This window comes from Micromys minutus (genome assembly GCF_963924665.1).
Source record: "Micromys minutus genome assembly, chromosome: 22".
In the NCBI taxonomy this organism is placed as follows: domain Eukaryota; kingdom Metazoa; phylum Chordata; class Mammalia; order Rodentia; family Muridae; genus Micromys; species Micromys minutus.
Genome location: NC_137957.1, coordinates 3,336,363 through 3,361,847, shown reverse-complemented (window position 1 = coordinate 3,361,847; position 25,485 = coordinate 3,336,363). Strand labels below are relative to the sequence as shown.

Here is a 25,485-nt window from a genome sequence, read left to right as displayed (position 1 = left end):
GGTCAGGGGTGGCTCAAATAGCCCAGGCTTGCCTCAAATTCAATATGTAGACAAGGCTGGCCTTGAACTCCTGATCCTCCTGCTTCAGCCTTTTAGTGGCTGGAATGTCAGGTGTGCCACCATGCCTGGCTGCAGTACTGGGCTCTCTGCTTCACTCAGTGCACTATTTACAGGCCTGTAGGCCTCCCCTCATACTGAGCTTCACTGGATTCGAGGGATAGGTGTGCTGTGGTGGGGTGGCAACAGTTGCTGGTGAAGTTATCCTGAGAACTGAGCCAGGGCGGGCATCGCCATCTTCCCCAGTTGTGAGCCGGAACTCTGAGAGCTTCGGGGACTTGTCAGAAGGTGGCAGCTCAGAGATTCACACTCAAGACTCTGGCCTCATCCTTCTCCCTTCAACCCTCCTGGCCCTCCAAACTGACCATTCCAGCTCTTCCAGCTCCCGGCCTTTCATGACTTCTTGGATCTCTTCCCGGCATTTCTCCTGGTACTCCGGATACTTTGCCAGGTTGAACAGCGCCCATGACAGCCCACTGGATGTTGTGTCATGACCTGTGAGCAGACAGATGTTGGGACATTAGCGCCCCCCACAGTCGGAGGAAGGAGGTTCTTCCCACCAACCCTCCGCCTTACTCAGCATCCTTACCTTCGAACATAAAAGTGTCTGCCTCAGCCCGGATGTCCTCATCAGATAATTCTTTCCCCTCTTCATCCTGAATTGGACAGTGGAGGGTGCTGAGATGACCACACTCAGTGTCTGGATGCCAGTTCCTGCATCCTAAGGGCTCCCCAGAGTCAGACACACCCATTTGTCCCTTTGTCTCATTTCTTCCTCTCTATTTTTATTTTTCACATTTAATTATTGCGCGCATGTTTATTCAGTGTGTGTATTTAGTACTTACACGTGAGCCCTGTGTACAAATGCACACACTACGGTGCACACGTGAGAATCAGAGGACAACTTGCTGAGGTCATTTCTCTCCTTCAAACTTGTGGGTAGCGGGGATTGAACTCAGGTCGTCAGGCTTTAGCAGGTCTCATCACCAGCTTAGCCACATTCTCAGATTGTCTTGTCTTCCACCCACTCTATCAGAGACTCCATGCACAGCCCAGCCTGGTCCCAAAGTGAGGTCCTCCTACCTCAGTCTCCCAAAAGTTGGAGCTACAGATGTGAACCATGCCTGGCTCTCTTACACTAATGGGTATAAATATTCCAGGCAGAGTGAAGGACAGATGGGGAAAGGGAGAGTTCACACAAGCATCACTTGATAATTATGTTACAGTCTAAAAAACAAATCAAGGGAGCAAAAAGATGCGTCAATAGGAAAAGGTGTCTCCTGTCTGAGATAGCCTGAGTTCAATTCCCGGGACCCACATGCTACAAACAGAGGAAAGCTCCTAGAATTTGCCCTCTGCCCTCCGTTGTTTCATAGGTTATGTGGTTCAGTCTCAAGTTCACAATCCTGTTTCAACCTCCCAAGTCCTGGGACTGTGTGTCACCACAGCCAGCTAAGTTACCTGGAGATAAGTTGAGTCTACAAAAGGACCGTCACCATTTTCATTGCCACTGCTTAATCTTAATGCTGCACGCTGCATCCACTGGGGGGCCCTGACAACCATTTATCCTGCTGGACAGCTCGATAGCTCTAAGGATGCTTAGACACACACGTGCACACACGTTCAAAAGTCAAGTAAACGTTAGAACAAGGGGCTGGACGGAGGGTTCTGTGGGTGAGAGGGCTGACAGTACAAATTGGAAGACTTGAGTTTAGATCTCCAACACCCATGTGAAAAAGAATAAGGAAGGAAGGAAGGAAGGAAGGAAGGAAGGACAGACAGACAGAAAAGTCATGGTTTGACTGCACTGGGGCAGAGACATGCAGATCAGATGAAATGGCGAGACTGTGAGAGACCCTGCCTCAAGGCAAGTAGGAAAGCAAATGGCTGCCAAATCTAAATGTGCCTGCATAGGCGCCCACACCCACACACTTATATACACACACACTTATGTACACAGCATACACACACCTATGTACACAGCACACACACTTATGTACACAGCATACACACACCTATGTACACAGCACACACACTTATGTATACACACACACTTATGTACCCACACACACACACATATATACACACACACACTTATGTACACACACACACTTATGCACACAGCAAGCACACATACATACACAGCATGCACACACACTTACATACACAGCACACACACAGACTTATTACACAGTATGCACACACACATACACAGCACACACACATACTTACATACACAGCACACACACACTTATGTACACAGCACACACACATACATACACAGCACACACACACACTTATTACACAGCACACACACACTTATGCACACAGCACACACACATATATACACAGCACACACACATTTATTACACAGCATGCACACAAGTCCACAGAAGAGTGAGCTGTAGCTCAGTGATAGGACATTTGCTCACATTCTTTATGCCTTGGCTTCAAGTCTCAGATGCCAATGATATATATAACTTTATATAATATACAAAAATAAGAGCATTTTGGCCGGACGTTTGCTCGGCGGTTACAAGCACTTGCTCTTCTCACAGAGCCTCATTCACTTCCTAATGCCTGTGCGTAACAGCTTCCAGCTGTCTGTAACTCCCGGTAGCACTGCCCTCCTCTGACCTCCATGGGCACTGGCACTTGTGCGCACATACCCACAGATAGACACATAATTAAAAACAAGAATATCTGCACAGAACCACAAACTAATCTCGTGTACTTTGACCCATGGGTAGGAAACAGACTAGCTGGGCATGGTGTAATCTCACCACCCAGGAGGCTGAGGAGGGGACTGTAGAGTTTGAGGCCAACCTGGAGAAGGAAAGGAACGGGGTGGAGATAGTTTGAGCTGGCAAGATGGCACTTGGACACCAAGCCCAGTGGACCTTAGTTTGGTTCCTAGGACCAGACCCACATGGTTGAAGGAGAAAACCAACTCCCACGAGTTGTCTTCTGACCGCCATAGGGGCTCTGTGGCGGGCATGTGCACACCATAAACAGAGACACACACGCACATACAAATCAGCTTGACGGTTTTGTTTTGAGACAGGGTTTCGGTAAGGAGCCCTGGCTGTCCTGGATCTTGCTTTATAGACTCCCCTGGCCTCTAACTCACAGGACTCTGCCTGCCTCTGCCTCCTGAGTTTTGGGATGAGAGGCATCTACCACACGCTTGGCCAATCACTGTAATTAAAAAGCTTTGTTTTAAGAGAAAGAAGCTGTGAATAGCTCAAGGACAGAGCTTAATTGTTTTGACGTCAGTCGTCCCAGCAGAACTCACTTTCTGAGGTATACGAGGATGTTCCACGGGACAAACATATGGACTATAATGACTAAAGTTATAACACCTGGATGAATCTCCCCACATTATGCACGTACCCCTTACTATAACCCCTCCCCCACCCCCACTTTGAGCATTGAGCATCTTCCCCCCCCCCCCCCCAGCAGTTGAGTGCAATTCCCAGCCGGCCTCTAGGGGCAGGAGCCCGCTCCCACCGATGCTCACCTTGGCCAGCAGCAGCACGTCTATGAAGTCCAAGGTCTTTCCCTGCTTGGCCTTTAGCCACGCCTCAGCGCCCTGCTCGCGCAGCGCCCGCCGCCGCTCCTGTATGACTTCGGTGGTGAAGTTGTGCACCGTGTCGCAGGCCTGGCGGAAGCGCCGCCCGTCGGCCGTGAGGTAGTAGATGAAATCCAGATAGTGGTGCAATCGGTATTGGCGCCGCACCACCAGAGCGCTCAGCTCGATAATGGAAGAGATGTAATCGCTCATTCTCCTGCAGAGAGATGGGCTGTGAGCCACCTGCGCGGTCCAGAGACACACACAGGGCCCAGAGTCCGTTGCATAACGACAAACAGAGGCCTTATATCAACCTATTCCATTATTTTTAAAATTATTTTTGTGTTACGAGTACGCATGTTTGCCAGCGTGTATGTCTGTCTGTGCACCAGCTGTGTGCAGTGTCTGAAGACACAAAAGGAAGTCTGATCCACTGGGGCTGAAGTTACAGATAATTGTGAGCTGCCATGTGGGTGTCTGGAACGAAACACTACACTGAGCTCTCTAAGGGCAGCAAGTGTTCTTAACAGCTGGGCCATCTCTCCAACCCATATATTTTCCTCTAATCTATATATCCTCTCTCTCTCTCTCTCTCTCTCTCTCTCTCTCTCTCTCTCTCTCTCTCTCTCTCGTGTGTGTGTGTGTGTGTGTGTGTGTGTGTGTGTTGCCAGAGATGAAATGCAAGGTTTGTGTATTCTTCTAGGCAAGCACTTTACCAACTTGGCTATATTGCCAGCCTTTCATTGTTTTGAAATGGGGTCTCATGTTGCTCAGGATGAACTCAAACTCGCTCTCTAGCAAAGAACGACCTTGAACTTCTGATTTTCCTGCCTTTACCCACCCAAGTATTTGAATTAGACCACCACACACAACTTACTTTATTTAAATGCTTTTTGTCTGATCATTGTGTTTAGTTATGTTGTGTGTCCAAGTGCTTTGTTTGCTCATCCGTACACCACATTGGTGCCCCCAGAAGTCGGACTCCTGGAACTAGAGTTACAGGTGGATGGATGCTGGGCATTCAACCTGGATCCTCTACAACAGCATCAAGTGTTCTTAGTCATGTGGACACCTCTCCCGCCATGTTTTAATTACTAACCCCGGGGGAGGTGTCCTGCGAGTCTGCATGCCCTCCACATGCATGGAGGTGCCCTGAGAGGGCAGAAGAACACAGCAGATCGGCTGGAAGGAGAGGTACAGGTGGCTGTTAACTGCCCATCATGAGTGCTTAGAACCAAGTCCTCTGCAAGACATTATGTGCTTGTAACCACTGGACCATCTCTCGTCAGCCCCGAACCTACTTTATTTTATTACACAAGACTAGAGATGGAGCAGAGGGCGTTCCACATGAGAGACATGGTGCTTCACAGCTGCACAACCAGCCCCATAACAAATGCTGAGGCGTGAACTGAGTAATGGCTATTTTATTAGTTCAATCAACAAATACTCACTGAATGCTTTTACATGCCCGGGAAACTGACACGTCATTTTATCCTTAGAGCATCTCTCAAAGTCAGACATTTTCATCTTTGCCTTACAAAGGACTGGAGGCTGTGGCTCCATCCTGTAAGCCCAACACTCAGGAGGTGGAATCAGAGGGATCAGGAGGCCACCCTGGGTACCGTATGAAAGCCTGTGTCCGAAACCAGGAGGGTGGGATGGAGGCGTGACCCAGTAGCACATGCTGTTCCCCCAGAGGACTCAGTTCGAATCTTGGCAGCCATGTTAGACCCCTCACAGCTGCCTGTAACTCCATCTCCAGAGCACCTGATGCCTCTTGGTTCTATAGGCACCTGCACTGTGTGCACAGGCCTAGGACAGACACACAGCCATAGTATTTAAAGATAGTAAGGTTTTTGTATGTATTTTTTAAGGAAGAAAGGGGAGTGAGACGAGAAAAGATAAAGGGAGATAAGGATAAAGAAAAATAACAATATAGGAAGAAGAAAAGGACAAGGGAAAAAGAGGGAAGAAAAGGGCTAAGAAGGACAGGAGGAAGGAGAAGAAAAAAGGGGAAGGAGAACTATGAAATGAAAGATTGAGCTGGGCATTGCTAGGCTATACCCTCTCTGTGAAGAAATGCTAAGTGCCAAGACACTGACTGACATTGGTTTGCTTACTTAGTTATGTATGTATATGTTTTTGTTTTGATGTTTGTTTTGTTTTTCTTTTGTTATTTGTTGCTTGCTTGCTGCTTACTTGCTGCTGGCTTGCTGCTTACTTGCTTGCTTGCCTTTAAGATACATTCTTAAGATGAGACCCCGGAAAGAACTCACTACTCAAGCTGGCCTTGACTCAAAGCAATCTGACCGCCTCGGACTCCAGAGCCCTGAGACCATGTGCCACCATGTTGTCTGGGATTTTAGAGACTGGCTTCCAGTGTGTTGTCCAGGCTTAACTCAAACTCAGCGTCCTCTTGCCTCAGCCTCTCAAATGCTGAGATTAGGGATTCCAGGCATGGACCACCACACCCAGCCAAAATCTCATTTAATCCTTTTGATAAGAGAATTAAAGCTGAGACCACCCAGGAAGAAAGAGAAAGAACCCAAGGTTTCTTTCTTAGGGTGCGGTGGTGCTACAATCCCTCTCTTCTCCCATCCACACCCACCCTGGGGGCCAAACTCACTCCTGGCAGTCACTGTTGTAACTGAACACACATTTCTGAAGGCTGTCCAGGGTCATGAGGCTGACGTGCTCAAACATGTCAAAGGAGGTCACCGAGCCGTCTACCAGACGCCGCCGCCACTTAGCCTGTAAGGGAGACACAGGGCAACCAGGCATGAAGAACGCAAACCACAAGGCGGTCAGACAGGAGCCAGGCAGGATCCTCACTGCCAGTCAAGCTCACACACAGCAAAGGGTACCCCACCTCTAGCTCCATTTGCGGCCTCACCAGATGAGGCCGACCTCTACCCGATGCTCAGTTTTCAGACTCACGTGCATGATGTCTGTGCACTGGTTGAAAATCTTCATGTAGGGCTTCAGGATGTCAAAGTGGAAGGCGGGTGTGAGCAGGCGACGGTGCCGGCTCCATTTGCTACCTTTGCTGATCAAAAGTCCATCCCCTGAATCCGGAAAACCAAGACTAGAAGCCTACCCCTGCTGAAGCCCTCCAAGGAACCCCACACCCTTCCCTCACTCCCTGAGTAGAAGGTAACCAATCACCAATCAGTAAGTATGGGATGTGCTGGAGCCCATTGGAGAGTCACAAAGGCCCATCTTCCCCAGCTTCCTACAGGAGCCTGCTTTATGTGAGCTCAGTTCATCCTAAGATTGAAAGCTTACGGGAAGTCTAAAACCATGTATCAGAAACAAAGGAAATCTTCAGCCCCAAGGTACACACCAAAGGGGGCTTTTGTCTTGAACTACTGGGATAGGACTCTGGGGAGGGGACAACGCCAGAGGCCAGAAGGACAAGGACACTCCTTGAGGAACTCACCTAATGGGAAATCCAAGGGGCGGAGAAATATTAGAAATATAAAAGCCAGTTTGGGATCAAATTGGGGGATGGGCAGCCATTTGCCCTTTCTCTAGGCTAACGCTCAACCCTGTGCTATACTGTAAGAAACTGACTTACTTTCCCTACTCTGAGTCTCCAGTACTCTTATTATGAAGTGAGGATCATTGTTTCCCACACCGGAAACTCCAGCTCTTGCTTCCCTCAGCACTTACCTAACCAAGGCTTCAGGAAGCTATAGAACAAGTCATCCTTGGGTGCAATGGCGGCTGTGGAGAGAGGAGCGGCAATGATGACCGTGTTCTGACCCTTGACCTCTGCTTGTCCCGTTCTCTGGGCTCCTGCCTCCTATCTGGCCCCACCTTCACACCTTGAGAAATCTTACAGTACACTCATCTGAACTTGAGTCTCTCCCGCTCACACACCTCCCATGGCTCGCCATTGCTCTCGTAGAAAGAGCTTGGGGTTGGGCGTCCAACCTGGACTCTGGGTAATAACAGCTTTTCTTGTGAGGGCAGGGGTAGGAACCTTGCACCTACAAGATAGCTCTGTATGAAAGTGTGCTTTCCCACCTGATGACCTGAGTTTAGCACCTGGAACTCAGAACGAACAAGAAGAAAACTGCTCCCACATACATGATGTGGTACCTACTCATGCTATCGAACACACACATGTATACACACAGCAAATTAATATAAAAGAAACCCAAGCTTTAGGGGAAAATATCTATCATCTACCTATCACCTATCACCTATCTATCTATCTACCTATCACCTATCTATCTATCTATCTACCTACCTACCTACCTACCTATGTTTGTACTTGTAGGCACACACACACATGCTCTGGCACTTGTATAAAAGTCAGAGGACAACTTGTAAGAGTCAATACTCCCCTTCCATCTGGGTCACAGAGATCAAATTCATTTTTTTGTCAGGCTTGCCAACAATCTCATTTACCTGCCAAGTCATCTCATTGGCCATGAATGTTGGCCTTTCTTATATTAAACAATAAAAATCAAATCAAAAGAATCCCTTCTCAGCCTACCACTGCTGGCTCTCCCTCATCCAGTCCCTGCATGGCTCCTCCACTCGGCTCCTCAGCAATCTCACAGCACACTGTCACTCACGCAAGCAGCCAGGCTGTGCTCCCATAGGAAGGACACCCTCTGACGGTCCCTGCTGTCAGCTCTGGCCGTCTGAGTTGCCGAAGTCCTCCTTCAGCCAGCCTTACTTTCCTCGTCTGTCTGCTCTGCTGGCCCCAAGGGAATCTAATCTGTCATCATTGGCAGAGGCTTTGCCAAGCCACCCACCTGTCCTTTTCATTTTCGAAGGGCTCATCTTCAAAGCCAGCAGTGATCAGCCCTGGTCTAGACTTTGCTCCACCCTCTGAGCCCTCACCGCTCTGCCACACAGAACCAACAGCACAGAGCCTCTCTGCTCCTAAACAAGGTCAGATGCCCCTGGTGGTTGGCGAACAAGCCTGTGTCCCCCAGAGTTCTGATGCTGAGGTAGAAGATTGAAGTCAGCTTGTGATGCATAGTGAGATACCTAGCAAACACAAGGGCCTGAGTTTGGTCCCCAGAACCCATATTTAAACAGTAACAACAAAGCCAGTGGGATCGTGAGTGGGCTGGCGAGATGACTCCTCCAGTAAAGGCGCTTATGGCCAAGCCTGAACACCTAAGTTCTCAAATCAGGTCCCCAAAGTGGAGAAAACCCCTGTGGCTTGTCCTGTGACCTCTTCACTCATGCTGTGGCACTGGAGTGCTTCCACTCCCCTCTCCACACACCAGCAACGTGGGGATGAAGAGAAGCAAATGTCTGGAGCTCGTGGGCCAGCCAGCTTTACCTACTTGGCAAGCGCCAGGCCAATGAGAGATCCTGTTTCAAAAACAACATGGACAGATCCTGAGGAGTGACAGCTGAGGTTGTCCTCGGGCCTCCACATGCACACATGCATGTACACACACACCCCCAAAAGCTGGATGTTGCCCAAGTCACAGGCTAGAGAATCGGGAAGGCCCTATTTTCCTTTTCTAGCCCACATCCACCAAGTTTTCTGGCTGGATCAGGGAAACTGACATGGCAGGTTTGGCTGAGCTTGCACTAATGAGGCAGGTCACGGTGTCCCACAACAGGGCATTGGAGTGCATTTCCTGCTCCTGATGGCTTTGGAGAAAAGCCAGACACTACACTGCTGCTTGTTTGTGTCGAATGCAAGCTTTGCAGTGAAATCTAGAAAGTCCCATGTCACTGAGAGACACCATGCCCCCAAGAGCTTCAAAGAGGAGGGTGCTATTTGTCACTCTGAGGTGCAGAACATCAGTGGATCCCAGATCTTTGTAGATGATGTTGCAAAGATTGCTAACAGCAGAAACCCAGAGCAGCCAAAGCCGAGGCAATGAGATGGGTTTGTTGGTATAAACCTGCAAGCGTAGGAGGAGGCTGGAAGTTCAGAATCACCTTAAGCTACATACTAAGTTCAAAGCCAGCCGGGGACACCTGAAAATCTACCAAAAAAAAAAAATTATTCAGTGAATGAATGAATCAAAGGATGGATGGATGACAGAAAAAATAAGAGTTGTAAAAATGGCTTTGAAAGTAAAGGCACTTGTTGGACAGTGTGAGAACTCAGTGTTGGACAGTGTGGGAACTCAGTGTTGGACAGTGTGGGAACTGAGTGTTGGACAGTGTGGGAACTCAGTGTTAGACAGTGTGGGAACTCAGTGTTGGTCCCAGAACCCAGGGAAAATGTCATGGGCAGGGAGGTATTTCTGTTGGTAAAGATACTTGTCACCAAGCCTAATGACCTGCATTAGATCCTCAGAAACCCCTTGGTTAAGGAGAGAATCGACTCTTGCAAGTTGTTCTCTCACCTCTGCATACATGGTGTGACTCACAGCTACCCCAACACACATACACACATGCATACTTGTCTTTCATTTTAAAAGAATAAAGCAAAGAAAAGAAGGGAAGGAGAAATGGACGGACGGATGGATGGATGGATGGATGGATGGATGGATGGATGGATGAATGGATGGATGAATGGATGGATGGGGCTGGTGGGTGGATAAATGGATTGACAGATGGGTGAATGAATAAGAAGGGTAGGAATATGGGTGGATGGTAGATTAATGGTAGTGGATAGGTGGGTGGATGAATGTGTAAGCAGATGAATAGGTTGGTATGTGGGTGGGTAAGTAGGTGAATGGATGACTGAGTGGGTGAGTAATCTGATATGTAAACAGACAGGTAGATGGATTAATAGATGGATAAGCAGATAGGTGTGTGGATAGATATATACATGGATGGATGGATGGGTGGATGGATGGTTGGTGGATAGATGGATGGATGACTAGATGGATGAGTAGATGGATGGATGGATATTTGAGTAGGTGGATGGATGGATGGATGGATTTTTGAGTAGGTGGATGGATGGATGTGTGTGTGTGTGTGTGGGTGGCTATATCCTCCTTGTACACCATAGAAAGGTTTGAGTGGAGAGGCATGCAAGAAGGAAATATGTACACCCAATGTGACTCAGCCACTAATGCACACTCCCCTGCATTGGCAAACTATATGCACACTCATCCTTCATCAGCACAACCCTTCTGTCGCCTTTTGTGCCCAACCCATGTAGGGTGATGCCAGTGACCCAAGGATGGCTCAGCTCCACTCCCTACCTTCAGGAGCTCCTGGGTAGGGTGGGAAAGGTAAGGAAAGGTCCACGTCAACCAAAAGGCACAGAGTGTGCCAGGTACTTTGCAAGCCACAGGGGAAAGCTACTGGGAGGCAGAGAGGCTTCCTAGTAGTAGAGACACTGAGAGCCATACGCCAGGATAGTCACCTCTCGAATCTCTTGGTTTTGGAATCCAGGCTGAAGTAGTCAGGAAGATGACACCCAGAGCTGGTTCACTGCTTCCTGGCTCATATACCTGCCATTGGCCCTAACACCCCAAGATAAAGTGTAAGTCCATCTGTCCTGTTGGTCCAGCTTCTGTTTGACCCTCAGCTTCATTTCCTATTTCCCCATGCACATGCCCTTCCACTCCATCCAAGCCAGGTACCTGAATTCCCATAATACCTCCCAACGTCTGCACCTCTGGACTGACAAGCCTCTTTATCTTGAACTCTACACCTGCCTAACTCCTACACATCCATCAAAGCCTCATTTTATTGATCTTTTTTCAGAAAGCTCTTTGCTTTCCCAAACTCTGTCCCCTCCCCAACTCTATTGCTGTCCCTTCATGATGGCCATGACAGACGGAGAAACTGCCTCTACCAGGCTGGTAATGCCATATCAAAGGAAAGGGCTTCAGAAAGGTTTCTGCTACATGGTGCCCTGCTCAGAGGAGCTCACACACACACAACTGTCTGAGCATCTTGGCCTGGGGCCAGACTTCAGCCGATTCTTCAGCGAACTAAGAATCGGCACATGTCAGTGACTGATGAACCAACAATTAGCTGATCCACTACTCTGATTACAATTATCATTTATTGGTAGCAAACACTCTGAGAACAAGACAGGAAGCCTGTCAATAAACAACAAATGTACGGTCATTTGCTGGAAAACAGCAAGAGAATTCTTTAGAAAGCAAAATGTAGAGAAAAGGAGTGTGGGTCAGTAGTTAATTCACTTGCCCCACAAGTGCAAGGACCTGGGGTCAGGTCTCCTGGAGCCATTTAAAGCCAGACAGGGTACCACTCCCACAGTGAGATGGGAGGTCGGTATAGGTGAAGGTCCCTAGCCAACAGCAACAAACGAGAGACCCCAGACCGAAAAGCAGGTAAGGCTGCTAGCTCCCAAACCGCACACTCATATACATAAACATGCATAAACAAATAAAGAAAGAACAAAACATTTTTAAACATCAAATATAAGAGTATGGAGACTGTGTTCAGAAGCAGAGTGTTTGCCTACTGTGCTCAAAGCCCTGAGTTCCATGCTTAATATGGGGGGGCGTGTTGGGGGGGAGATAGAGGAGGGCCAGCAAGATGTCTCAGTGGCTAAAGGCACCTGTCCCACAGGCCAAACAACCTGAGTTTGGTCTCTGGGACCTACATGGAGGAGAATTGGTTCCCACAAGTTGTCCTCTGACCTACACACACACACACACACACACACACACACACACACACACACACACACACACACAAAGTTAAATCTTATTAGGAATGCCAGGAGCTCCGAGAGGATCTGTCCAGCACCTAGACCGAAACAGATGCAGAGACCCACAGCCAAACACTGGGCAAAGGTTGAGGACCGATATGCAAGAGTTGTGGGAAGGACTGATAGCCCTGAAGGGTATAAGAACTGCACAGAAAAATCAAGAGTCAACTAACCCGGACCCCTAAGAGATCTCAGAGCCTGAGCCATCAGTCAAAGGACATACATGTAACATGTTACAGATGTGCAGCTCAGTTTCCATGGCTACCATGTCTGGCCTCAGTGGAAGAGAATGTGTCTAATCTTGCAAAGACTTGCTGTGTCAGGGGCTCGGTGAACACAGGGAGTGCCCCACTCCTCAGAGGAGAGGGGGGAGGGGAGGAGGGCAGCATTTGGAATGTTAATTCACTAATTTTTTAAAAAGACAAAGTACAGGGACAAAAAGCGGGCTCGGGCGCGGGGTCGGGGTGGGCGTAAGAGTATAGTCCCGTGTGTAAATGTTCTCAGCAGCGTTGTAAGCAGTAAAGTGACTAAGCCAAGTTTGATCCAGCTATCCAGTGGATCCTAAACAGATCACAAGATCAATCTTTACTACGGTGTAGAGGAACCTGGAAGACAAGACACCAAGGTGTCTCAAAACCTCAAGGCCAGCTGACGGAGAACGGCTTATGAGCCAGCAGGTAGAGCAGGGAGGGGCCAGAGACATAATTACCTCACAGCACAAGTTCTCTGTGGGATGATGAAAAGGCTTTGAAAGCAGAGAGAGTAAACTGTTGCATAACCTTGTGAACATACCCAACCACTGACTGTTCACCTACAAACACTGAAATGTACACTAGGTCAGCTCTTCCTCATCACGGAAAGAACGCAGCCGGGTGGGCATCCTGGGCTACAGTGGCAGGTGGCCAGGCCAACAATGAAGGGCAGGAGGGCAGGAAGCTGCTGGGGCTGTACCGCACTCCGAGCTGACTCAATTCCATCCTGCTCCTCTCACGGAGGCAGCCAGGGCTACAGACCTGAAGGGGAAGAAAGGGCGGAGAGGAAACCAGCCCTGTTTGCCAAGTGACTGAGCTCAGTTGAAGCTGTCCTTGGAGAATTTAGCCTAAGAACCTGATGGTGGGAAGAGAGGAGGCAGAAAATAAGGAGGAAGACAAAGAGGAGGAAGGGCAGGAGGAGGAAGAGCAGGAGGAGGAGGAGCAGGAGGAGGAGCAGGAGGAGGAGGAGCAGGAGGAGGAGGAGCAGGAGGAGGAGGAGCAGGAGGAGGAGGAGCAGGAGGAGGAGGAGCGGGAGGAGGAGGAGTGGGAGGAGGAAGAGCAGGAGGAGGAGGAGCAGGAGGAGGAAGAGCAGGAGGAGGAGGAGCAGGAGGAGGAGGAGCAGGAGGAGAAAGAGCAGGAGGAGGAGGAGCAGAAGGAGGAGGAGTGGGAGGAGGAGGAGTGGGAGGAGGAAGAGCAGGAGGAGGAGGAGCAGGAGGAGGAAGAGCAGGAGGAGGAAGAGCAGGAGGAGGAAGAGCAGGAGGAGGAAGAGCAGGAGGAGGAAGAGCAGGAGGAGGAGGAGTGGGAGGAGGAAGAGCAGGAGGAGGAGTGGGAGGAGGAAGAGCAGGAGGAGGAGGAGCAGGAGGAGGAAGAGCAGGAGGAGGAGGAGCAGGAGGAGGAAGAGCAGGAGGAGGAAGAGCAGGAGGAGGAGGAGTGGGAGGAGGAAGAGCAGGAGGAGGAGGAGTGGGAGGAGGAAGAGCAGGAGGAGGAAGAGCAGGAGGAGGAAGAGCAGGAGGAGGAGGAGTGGGAGGAGGAAGAGCAGGAGGAGGAGTGGGAGGAGGAAGAGCAGGAGGAGGAGGAGCAGGAGGAGGAAGAGCAGGAGGAGGAGGAGCAGGAGGAGGAAGAGCAGGAGGAGGAAGAGCAGGAGGAGGAGGAGTGGGAGGAGGAAGAGCAGGAGGAGGAGGAGTGGGAGGAGGAAGAGCAGGAGGAGGAAGAGCAGGAGGAGGAAGAGCAGGAGGAGGAGGAGTGGGAGGAGGAGGAGTGGGAGGAGGAAGAGCAGGAGGAGGAAGAGCAGGAGGAGGAAGAGCAGGAGGAGGAAGAGCAGGAGGAGGAGGAGTGGGAGAGAGAAAGACAAGAGAAAAGACAGAAGAGAAAAAACAATAAGGTGGCTTCCTCTGAGGAGAGGAGCTTGCTAATGAGCTTGAGGGGCCTCGGCTCCACCCTCAGGACTCACGGGGGAAGGAGAGAACTGACTTCACAATTTTATGCATACAGGAATGCACACACATACACTAAAATTTTTAAGGCACAAGGGAACAGGGTGGTGGCACACATTGGTCTGAGCAAGCCTGGACTACATAGAGAGACCCAGCCTCAAATACCAAACACCGCAGTGGTGAAGTCAATCACACCAAACAGTCCCCTCTTGGCTATAAAGTTGATCAGCTCCATGCAAGGTCATGCTGAGGATCCACTTTAAGGGGGGATAGACTCACCCACCCTAAAGGATTAGGACCGAAATGGCACACCTAGAAAACAGACCCCAATCACAGAAGACTTCCTGGGAGAAGGAGCCCTTGGAGCTGAGGATGGATAAGTGGGGACAGCAGACAGAGGTACTGACTTCTGCGTCCCTGCCAGCAGGCTGCCTGCCCACTGGGCTACAGAAATGCTTGGTCATGGTAGACACGTCGCACAGTCTTAATGAAGGGACTGTCACGGCCTACAGCTGAGCAACACTCACCAAAACCTTGGATAAGTAAGTTACTCAGATGTGACTCCAGCAGGTGCACAGCCTTGCAACACTCCTGAAACTCTTACACACTGCCCCATTGCCTGGTCCCCTTTGGTGAACTTCTATCCATCCCTCAAATCCCTATGCAAGGAACACCTCCTCTGGGGCACCCACATATCTGTAACCCTAGGAGGGCTCTGGGAGTTTAAAATTAACTCACCCCTCTGAGCCTACCTGAGGCACCCAGCACAGGCTTGATGTAATCAGGATGTACAAGCACCAAGAGAGGCAGAAAAGGTCCGACCCACGCCAGGACGATGTGGTGCATGGTATCCAGCACTTTCTTCTCATTCTGAAGGCCCTTCTCATTGGGGAGATACTGTGACAGAGAGAAGGGGGGAATGAAGACATGACAACTCAGCTTACTCTGTTCCTCCCTTCCCCCACACTACTGTCTCTTCTCCAGAACACTGAAGATGTGGTGTCTTGCTCAGCTTCTCGGAGTCACTCCCTAGTCTAAAACAAGAAAGAACAATAGGGTTGGAGGAGTGGCTCAGGGATAGAACCATGGACCAGGATCCCCCCCAGTGGGGGTCTGGGGACATGCCTGAGGAGTAGAATGTGTGAGGCATTGCCCCACGTGTATGAGAACCTGGATTCCAACGCCAGCACAGAGAGAAGGGAACTGCCCAGATCTGACTGGCCTGTACCTGTGTGTGGGGATAATTATCTTTACCCTTCCTCTGCGGCAATGATCCTCAACCTTCCTAATGATGCTACAAGTCTTTCATACAGTTCCTCGTGCCATGGTGACCCCCAACCATAAAATCCTTCTAACCGTAATTTTGCTGCTGAAAATCAAGATGTAAATATCTGTTTTCCAACGGTCTTACACAATTCCTGTGAAAGGGTCGTTCTATCCCCGAAGGGGTGACCCCTCACAGTTGAGAACCACTCAACTGTGGCGCCACAATGGTGTGTGAGCAGGAGAGGGTCGTGATTATAATCCAGAAGACAGAAATTTCAAGGCCAGCCCAGATACAAATGACAAGGTCTTCCCACGATGAACTCCCGAGTTCAGATGACCCTTCTCAATCAGCTTCCTGAGTAACTGGACCAGAGGTTTGTGTCACCATGCAAACTAGTCTTTACCTCTTGAATGGGTCATAGCCTTGGCTCTGAGCTGGGATTTTCAGTTTCTGCTTAGCTCCCTAACTTTTAAAAGAGACCCTTGGTGTCTCAGACATGGTTGCTCACAACTGTAATCTCAACACACATGAGGCTAAGGCAAGAGGATTCATTATGATCTTGAGGCTAGCCTGGGCTACATATGAATTCCAGGCCGGGCTGAGCTAGAGAGTATGACTCTGTCTCAAAGTAAGAATTAAAAAGGAAAATGGACAAGTCTGGCATAGTGAAATATGTTTGTAATCCCAGCACTCAAGAGACTGAGGCAGGAAGGTTATGAGTTTGAGGTTAGCCCGGCCTACATGACAAGACGTTGTATTAAAAACAAAACAAAACAGATGCAAGAAGAGAGTTAGAATCCCAGTGTAGCACCATAGTGCTCCAATAATGAGAGAGCCACATATGGTGCTGAACACCTTTAGTGCCTTTAATGCCGTCACGCAGGAAGCAGACACATGAGTTCAAGACCAGCCTGGTGCACACAGCAAGTTCTAGGACAGCCGTGGCTGTGTAAAGAGACCATGTCTCAAAACAAAACAAACAAAAGAATAAGAATAGACTCACCTGAAGAGGTAAAGCTAAGGAAACAAAATCTCCAGGGACCCCCTCCTTGCCCCCACTCTGGGCCCTGGGCCCCAAATTTTGTGGGCATCAGTACTGCCCTGATTTGTTGGTGGCTATAGAACTATAGGAAAACTCATCTTTATTTTTATTGTTTATATTTTAGTTTTTATATTCATTCTTATTTTATATGCATTGGTGTTTTGCCTACATGTATGTCTGTGTGAGGGTCTCAGATCTTGTTGCTACAGACAATTATGAGCCACCATGTGGGTGCAGGGGAACTGAACCTGGGTCCTTTGGAAGAGCATGCTGTGCTTTTAACCACTGAGCCGTTTCTCCAGCCTCTCCCTGTTGTTGTTGTTGTTGTAGGCATGGATAACTTTCTTTAAAAAGCAGTTGGTTGTGCCCACAACTGTAGTGCCACTATTGCACCAGTGGGTACATCATGCCTTGCAGCTCATTACTGTAACATTCGGCTCCAGCAAGACCCCTGCTGTTTTCATCCAACCCCCTGTGGCCTGCATTCCAGCTTCCAAGACTCTGAAAGCTAGCCAGCAGGAGACACAACTTTATAGTCAGCTCTGCTTCCTCCCAACTGTGTGACCCTGGGAAAATTGCTTGCCTTCTCTGAACTTTGGTCTCCTACTCCATACTGAATCTACCTCTAACCCAGCTCTGCCCCCTGCACACTCACCATGGTCATGTGACCCAGCAGCCAGTGGCGGCCAGGAGGCTCTGGGAAGCATCTCAGCCTGCGACACATGACTCGGAAGTCACTGAATAATTTGAATGCCTTCAGCAGCAGGCGGAAGAGGAAGAAGAGGAGGAGCAGCTGCAGAGCCGACAGGACGTACACTCGGAAGGCCGTCTTCTCCAGCCCCAGCAGGCGCAACATGTAGCCAGTGATGGGCAGCATCCTAAGAGACACACCAATCAAAGAGGCGAGAAGGAACCAGACTCTTGCCTGCTTTACACACCGGAGATACCCAGCGTCTCTCCGGCTCACCTACGGCCTCTTTGTCAGCACATGCATCTTTCTTAAAACAAACAAACAAAACCAAACCCGCTGTGGGCTGGCAATGGTGGCCCAGCACTCGGGGAGACAGAGGCAGGTAGATCCCTAAATCTGAGACCAGGTTGGTCTCTATTTTGAGTTCCAGGACAGTCAAGGCTGCGCAGAGAAACACTGTCTCAAAAAAAGCAAATAAGTAAGAATAAGCTTTCAGAAAGTCTTGTGTTTAATTATGTGTTCATGTGAGGCCAAGGGTTATGCCTGTGAGTGTGGTCCCTACAGAGGCTCAAAGAGGGCTGAGGAGTGACAAGGCCTTTTGAGCCACCTGAAATGGTGGGGCTCAAACTCAAGTCCTCTAGAAAAAGACCAGTGGTTGTAACTGCTGAACCATCTCCCCAGCCCCCTTTTTTTTTTTTACCCATATTCTCTTTTCTACTTATTTATGTGTTTACTTGTTTGTATATTTATGCATGTGTGCATCTGTATTTATTTATTGCTCTATGCTCTATGCAGAAAGTTCTCTAACCTCCCTTTGTGAACCCAACCCCAGAGCACCCTCCTGATCCTTCTATTATAGAGTTTTCTCTGCTTAGGCACAGACGGTCAGAGTCTTGGGAGGCACACACACACACACACACACACACACACACACCACTAAGTAGCCCTCAACAATGTCCCAATGTCTTAGTAAATCCCTCTTATTCTTCCTCTCTTTCTCTCTCCCTCCCTCCCTCCCTCTCCCTTCCCCCTCTCTCTCATGTGTGTGTGACTCTGTCTCTCTCATGTGTGTGACTCTCTCTCTCTCATGTGTGTGTGAGTGTGTGTCTGTGTGTGTGTGTGATAACACTGAGACGTTAATCTGAACAGAATTAACTCTAGCAGCCCAAAGCAAGAACTTTCTGAATTGACTTTCTCCCTTCCATTTCTTACTATTTTCTCTCTTTTTTTTTTTTAACTTTTTAAGTTTAAAGTGAAGATTCACATAATATACATCATTTTTTAACTTGGGGGGATTTACATGTTTGATTATGTTTATGTGTCTGTGTGTGAGTATGTGTATTCATGTGCAGGTGCCTTCAGAGACCCAAACAGTGGATTCCTCTAACGCTGGAATTATGGGTTCTAACGCTGAGTTATGACTCTAACGCTGAGTCACCTATGGCTGCGGGAACAGTATTTCCCTCCTCTGTAAGAGCAGCGCGCACTGAGCCATCTTCCTAGCGCCTACAATGCCATTGTTAAATGAACAATTCATGTAACAGAATATTATTTGGCCACAAAAAAAAAAAAAAAGAGAATAGTCTATTATTTTTGGCCAAATAGGTGCAGAAAGACATCATGTTAAGTAAAAAAAATTCATCGATTGATTGATTGACTGACTGATTGATTGATTGGTTGATTGATTGATTAGTTGATTGGTTGATTAAAACAGTGTCTTGCTATGTAGCCCAGGTTAGCTTTAACTCTTGGTGTGAAGTGATACTCAGCTTCACCCTTCAAGCAGCCGACACTGCAGGTTTGCATAACCTGCAGGAAAATAAGGGAAATGTGGAAGAAAAAGCGGTGGGCCAAGCATGGTAGGACACGCTTGCATTCCCACCAGGAAGCTGAAGCAGGGGGATTGCAAGTGAGGCTTGCCTGGACAGAGTAGCTAAGTGTTTTCCGATGAGAGAGGCAGGCAAGGACGGAGCATCAACTCTCTCTCTTGTGTGAATACATGTCTCAGAGTTTGTTGAGGTGTGATACTGATTGCTGAGGGTCTGAGAAGAGAGAGGGGCCTGATAACACATTCCAACGATCCCTGCTGCTCCGAGACTGGAGGATTACAAAGTCCAAGGCCTGGGCTGGAGAGATAGCTCAGTGATTAAGAACCCAAGTTTTGTCTCCAGCACACAACCTCAGGACCATCTGTAACTCCAGCTCCAGAGGATCTGGCTTCCTCGGTCACCTGTGTACACATGCACACACACACACACACACACACACACACATATCCTCACACACACTCACATAAAAGTTAAAAAAAATCACATCCAAGGTTTGTTCAGATCACACAGTAAGTTTCAGGCCAAAGACGTAATGAGAATGATACACACACACACATACACACACACACACACACACACACACACACACACACACACACACAGAGAGATACACACACACACACATACACATATACATATACATTTTTTCTGATATCCAAGTGTGGTGGTGTATGCCTGAAATCTCTGCCCCTGTCTGTCACGGTTTTATCAGAACGATAACCAGTGTCTATTAGCAGTCACTTTTAAAACATTTTTTTTTTTTTGTGACAGACATGGTCTCATGTAGTGCAGGCTAGCCTCAAACTCTCTGGGTAGCTAAAGCTAGATCTTATCCTCTTGCACAACAGTACCTCCCAAGGGCTGACACAGTGAACCATCTCATCCTGTTTACTCAGTGCCTGGTCTCCCTCATGTTTCTGTGGGTTTTCCTCTCTTTTGTATAAATGGCACTGTTCCTGTCTGGCTCCTTCCCTCTACCTGTCCCAGTGCAGCCACCCTGGCCAGGGTCATCGCTATGATCTTTGTGCTATTGAGTGATATCCCATTGTCTGGACAAGCCACACTTTGGTTCACTCGCTCATCTGTGGATGGTTGTGTGGTCTGTTCCATCTCTGCGGATGGGGAAATGTGTTTCTTGAGCATGTACACGTATGTGTTCCTTTGGGTACCTGCTTTCGATTCTCTTGATTTGCTTCTATCTCTGCTGGTATTTGCTGAAATTGCTTCTCAGAGAAGTTGCTGGGACTCAGATCCTTGACTTTGGGCCAGCTCCTAAAGGAAATAAAACAGTGACAGGCATTGAAGATCGGGCAGTGGAACTATCTTCTCCAGGAATTCCACACAGACAAGGAAGGTGAATCTCAGCTCAGTTCCTCCGGCTGCAGAGTGCCTGCCTAGGGTGCCCCGTGGGAGGCTGAGATGTAGCTGAGGCTGGGATGTGGCTCTGGAGTAGTCTTTCTGCCTAGATACCTCCCACCCCCAGTGAGGAGCTAAGACATGACTCAGTGGCAGAAACGTGGCTTGACATGCCTCAAGCCCTCAGCCTGATCCCTAGCACTGCAAGAGTCAGGTGGAATAAAATAAAGTTTTGGTGAAGAAGTGGAGAAGCTGGAACCCATGTGTGCCATGAAGGAGGACGTAAACAGTTCCCCCACTTCGGAGAGCACTGGACAGAAGGCGGCGTGTGGCAGTGTCTGTTCTTCAGCTCTCAGGACGGAGGCAGGAGGAGCAGGGGTTCAAGTCCATCCTCAAGTACACCGTGTCTAACTCTAGGCTGAGATACACAAGACCTTTTATTTTTACTAAACAAGTGCACACATGCATACATGTACACACACACACACACACACACAAGAGCCTAATATAGACCTAGAATAACATGATCTGGTAGGTCCACCTCTGGGTACACATCCAGCTGAAAGATGTCAAGCGGTCATTTGTAGAGTTTGTCCATAGCAGCCATATTCACACAGCACACAGCACCCACTTCACCAGACAGGTAAGTGGGAAAGTAAGAGGTGGTACATACATACTGTAGAATATTACTCAGCGAAGACCAGGAAGGAGAAGTCAGGTATATGCTGTGATACAGGTCAATACCAAAGACATTACACCAACTGAAATAAGCCCATCACAAAAAAGATCAATATCTAACAATGTCTAACTAATATTGTAGTTTATGAATATAAATAACCCCAGCATTTAGGAGGTTGAGGCAGGAGGATTGTGCTTTTAAGGTCAACCTGAGCTATATGGTAAGATTCTGTTTTGTACAACAAACAAGGAGCAAATAGATGGAAAACCAAAGCAGCAGTGCGGTTCTAGTTGTATAAGGTTCTGGAGTCATCTGAGGTCTGGGGATGGGAAACAGAGTAGACAGTTCAAAGGTCAAGGGAGGACAGCCATTGCAGTCCATTGAGCTCCGTAGAGACAGCGCCGGGGCAAGCGAGAGCCGGACGAGCACTGGGCCACTCTGCCTCTCGGAGGAAAATCAACTGAACACGGGCAAAGGAGAGCCTAAGAAGCCGAGAGGCAAGATGTCCTCATATGCATTCTTTGTGCAAACCTGCCGGGAGGAGCACAAGAAGAAGCACCTGGATGCTTCTGTCAGCTTCTCAGAGTTCTCCAAGAAGTGCTCAGAGAGGTGGAGGACCATATCTGCTAAAGAAAAGGGGACATTCGAAGACATGGCAAAGGCTGACAAGGCTCTTTATGAAAGAGAAATGAAAACCTACATCCCCCCAAAAGGGAGACCAAAAGAAGTTCAAGGACCCCAATGCACCCAAGAGGCCTCCTTTGGCCTTCTTCTTGTTCTGTTCTGAGTACCGCCCAAAATTCAAAGGCAAACATCCTGGTTTATCCATTGGTGATGCCACAAAGAAACTAGGGGAGACATGGAACAACACTGCCGCGGATGACAAGCAGCCCTGTGAGAAGAAGGCCGCCAAGCTGAAGGAGATGTAAGAGTAGGACATTGCTGCCTACAGAGCTAGAGGAAAACCGGATGCAGCAAAAAAGGGGGTGGTCAAGGCTGAAAAGAGCAAGAAAAAGAAGGAAGAAGAAGATAATGAGGAGGATGAAGAGGATGAGGAAGAGGAGGAAGAAGAGGAAGATGAAGATGAAGAAGATGATGATGATGAGTAAGTTGGTTCTAGCACAGTTTTTTTTTTCTTGTCTATAAAGCATTTAACCCCCTGTACACAACTCATTCCTTTTAAAGAAAAAAATTGAAATGAAAGCTGTGTAGGATTTGTTTTTAAACTGTACAGTGTCTTTTATTGTATAGTTAACACACTACCAAATGTGTCTTTAGACAGCCCTGTCCTGGTGGTATTTTCAATAGCCACTAACCTTGCCTGGTACAGTCTGGGGGTTGTAAATTGGCATGGAAATTTAAAGCAGGTTCTTGTTGGTACACAGCACAAATTAGTTATATATGGGGACAGTAGTTTGGTTTTTTTTCTGGTTTTTTTTTTTTTTTTTGGTTTTATTTTTTTTTTTTTTTTTCATTTTCAGTTGTCTCTGATGTAGCTTATAAGAAGATAATTGTTGTTCTGTTAACTGAATACCACTCTGTAATTGAAAAAAAAAAAAGAAAGAGAAATTTCGGCTGTTTTGTTGACATTCTGAATTCTTCTAAGTAAATACAACTTTTTTATTAAAAAAAAGAAAAGGTCAACGGAGAGCCACATGCTGTGAGTGTGTGACAGGGACAGTGGGTGGCTGTGCTCTGTGCTACTGAGCTAGACTCCAAAACAGCACCATAGGGAAAACGTCTGTGGACTCTATTATATTGCAATTTAAAGCTAGTTATTGGGTGTTTCAGGTCTGTTGGTGGATGAAATCACTTGCTTTGGAAGCCTGGTGCCCTGAGCTTAATCCCCATATCCCAGCGTGGAAGAAGAGAGCCAACTAAAGCAAGTAGTCCTCTGCATTTCACACAGGAGCCATGGATAAACGCACATGCACAATATAAATGTAATAAAATTGAAAATAGATAGGATTTAAAAAAAAAACATACGTGACCGTGTGAACCTGTAACCCCGGGATTGTGGGGTAGAGCCAAGTACAGAGGTAGACACTGGCAGATTCCAGGACCCCCAAAATGACCAACTCAAGTTCAGTGAGAGATCTCACCCTGGGGAAAGAAAGTCCTCACTGGCCTCCATGCACATTCACCAGCACCCAGGCACACACACACACACACACACACACACACACACACACAAGTTCAGGCCAGGAGGAGCAGGTGTGTTCCCTTTGGAAGACTCTGAGGCAGGGGTAGAAGCAAGAAATAAGCATCTTCCCAAACTGACACACAACGGCTGTGCGTCAAGTCCCAGGCAGATGCTAGCTGGACACTGTGGCTCAGGCCTGTAATGCCAGCACTCAAGAGGCTGAGACAGTTGAGTCCCTGTGAGACCAAGGCCACTCTGAGTCTGGGTTGTATAGTCAGACCCTGTATAAAAAACAAACAAAAAACCAGCCAGGCAAGGTGACACATGCCTTTACTCCCAGCACTCAGGAGACAGAGGCAAGTAAATTTCTGTAAGTCTGAGGCCAGCCTGGGCTACCAATGAGTCCAGGACAGCCACGCTACACAGAGACACCCTGTCTTGAAAAACCAAAGACAGACAGGCAGATGGAAAGATGGGCAAAAGGGTTGAGATTGTAGCTCAGTTGGTAGAACACTTGCCTAGGGTATACAGGCCCTAGGTTTCATCCCCAGAACTGCATCACAGGGTCGGGGGTGCATGTCTGTGATCATAACACTTAGGATGGAGAGGCAGGAGAATCAAGATTCCAAGGCCATCCTCAGCAACATAAAAGCTAAAGCAGTGATTCTCAACAGTCCTAATGCTAAGACCCTTTAATATAATCCCTTGATCGTGTGTGTGTGTGTGTGTGTGTGTGTGTGTGTGTGTGTATGTGTAGTTTTAAAGTAATAAAAACAAATCTTTAAAGGGAGCCTGGTGAGGTGTCTAGAGGCTTCACAGAGCACTGACTGCTCTTGTAGAGGACCTGGGTTTAATTCTCAGTACCCACATAGGCTTCCCAACCATCCACAACTCTAGTTTCAGGGGATCCACCTCCTTGGGTGCCCTGAATACATGTGATCTACAGGCAAATATTCAGGTAAAACATTTACATGCTCTGCAGAGTGAGCCCAGGACAGCCTAAGTGACACAGAGAAATCCTTTCTCAAAAAAAAAAAAAAAACAAAAAACAAAAAACAAAAAAGGGGGGAGGAGGAGGAAAAACAGTAGGAAGAGAAAAAGGAGGAGGGGGAGAAGGAAGAAGAGGGGAGGAAAGAGGAGGAAGAGGAGGAGGGTAGGTAGCATTTCACCAGCAGCTCCCAAGGGCACACACCCTTAAAAGTATCCATAGCTCTTTATTTGTTTAACAATCTAACAGTAGCTGATGAGAAAATGTCTCTGAGAAGCCAGCCAGCGATTGATCCCATCTATTGAGATCTTTTCCAAAGTGCCTCCGGCCGCCACACCCTCACTAAGAGCTCCTCTTGTTTTTTATTCAGAACACTGGGTGGTGGATCCCTTCAGAGGCCCAGTGCAGTGTGTGACTCAGTTCTAGGCGTTGGAACTAAAGCGGTGAACAGGACAGACGTGGCCCTGGCTCTCCAGGGAGGAGACCACTTACTTGTACCTGACGCAGCCAGGTACAAGGTGTCCAGCAACAGAAGAGAGGGGAGTGGCATTTAGGAACATTGTTTTAGTGAAATATACACGTATTTATGTATTTGTAGGTCATGGTATCATGCTGAGGTCAGAAGAATGTTCAGGAATTGATCCTCTCCCTGCACCGTATGTGATCAAGGGATCAAACTCAGGCTATCAGACTTGAAGCAAGTAGCCGCACCTGTCGATCCATCTCTCCCATGGGGTCCTAATACCCAGAATCTGGGTTGTCGGCGGGGGAGGGGAGAGGGAGGAGGGCTTCCTTCCTTCTTTCCTCCACCTTTACCCTTTTTTTTTTAATTTTTAAATTACATCTGTTTATTTAGGTAGTTATCAAGGAGGCAAGTACACCACCACGTGTGTGCGGAGACAGAAGACAACATCAGGAATTGGTTTTTCCCTTGAGGATCCTACGTATTCAACTGAAGTCCTCAGGCTTGTTGGCAGGTTGCCTTTATCCACTGAGCCATCTTCCCAGATCCATTTTTTATCTATTCATTTGTGTGTTTGTTTTGTGG

At 48.2% G+C, this 25,485-nt stretch overlaps 1 protein-coding gene across 2 annotated transcripts in view; it reads right to left on the bottom strand.

Moving 5' to 3' along the window:
- The window catches only part of CYP4F22 (cytochrome P450 family 4 subfamily F member 22), a 41,342-nt gene that overhangs the window by 5,685 nt on the left and 10,172 nt on the right, over positions 1 to 25,485 (bottom strand). For both annotated transcript variants that reach the window (XM_080935821.1, XM_080935822.1), the window contains exons 2-10: positions 20,441 to 20,543; positions 17,407 to 17,629; positions 15,195 to 15,339; positions 7,301 to 7,354; positions 6,566 to 6,693; positions 6,255 to 6,379; positions 3,578 to 3,845; positions 647 to 713; positions 423 to 552 (exon numbers count right to left, since the gene is read on the bottom strand). In XM_080935821.1, the coding sequence (XP_080791947.1) occupies positions 423 to 552; positions 647 to 713; positions 3,578 to 3,845; positions 6,255 to 6,379; positions 6,566 to 6,693; positions 7,301 to 7,354; positions 15,195 to 15,339; positions 17,407 to 17,628 (1,139 nt within the window). In that variant the 5' untranslated portion in view covers position 17,629; positions 20,441 to 20,543. The remainder of the gene's footprint in view (positions 1 to 422; positions 553 to 646; positions 714 to 3,577; positions 3,846 to 6,254; positions 6,380 to 6,565; positions 6,694 to 7,300; positions 7,355 to 15,194; positions 15,340 to 17,406; positions 17,630 to 20,440; positions 20,544 to 25,485) is intronic.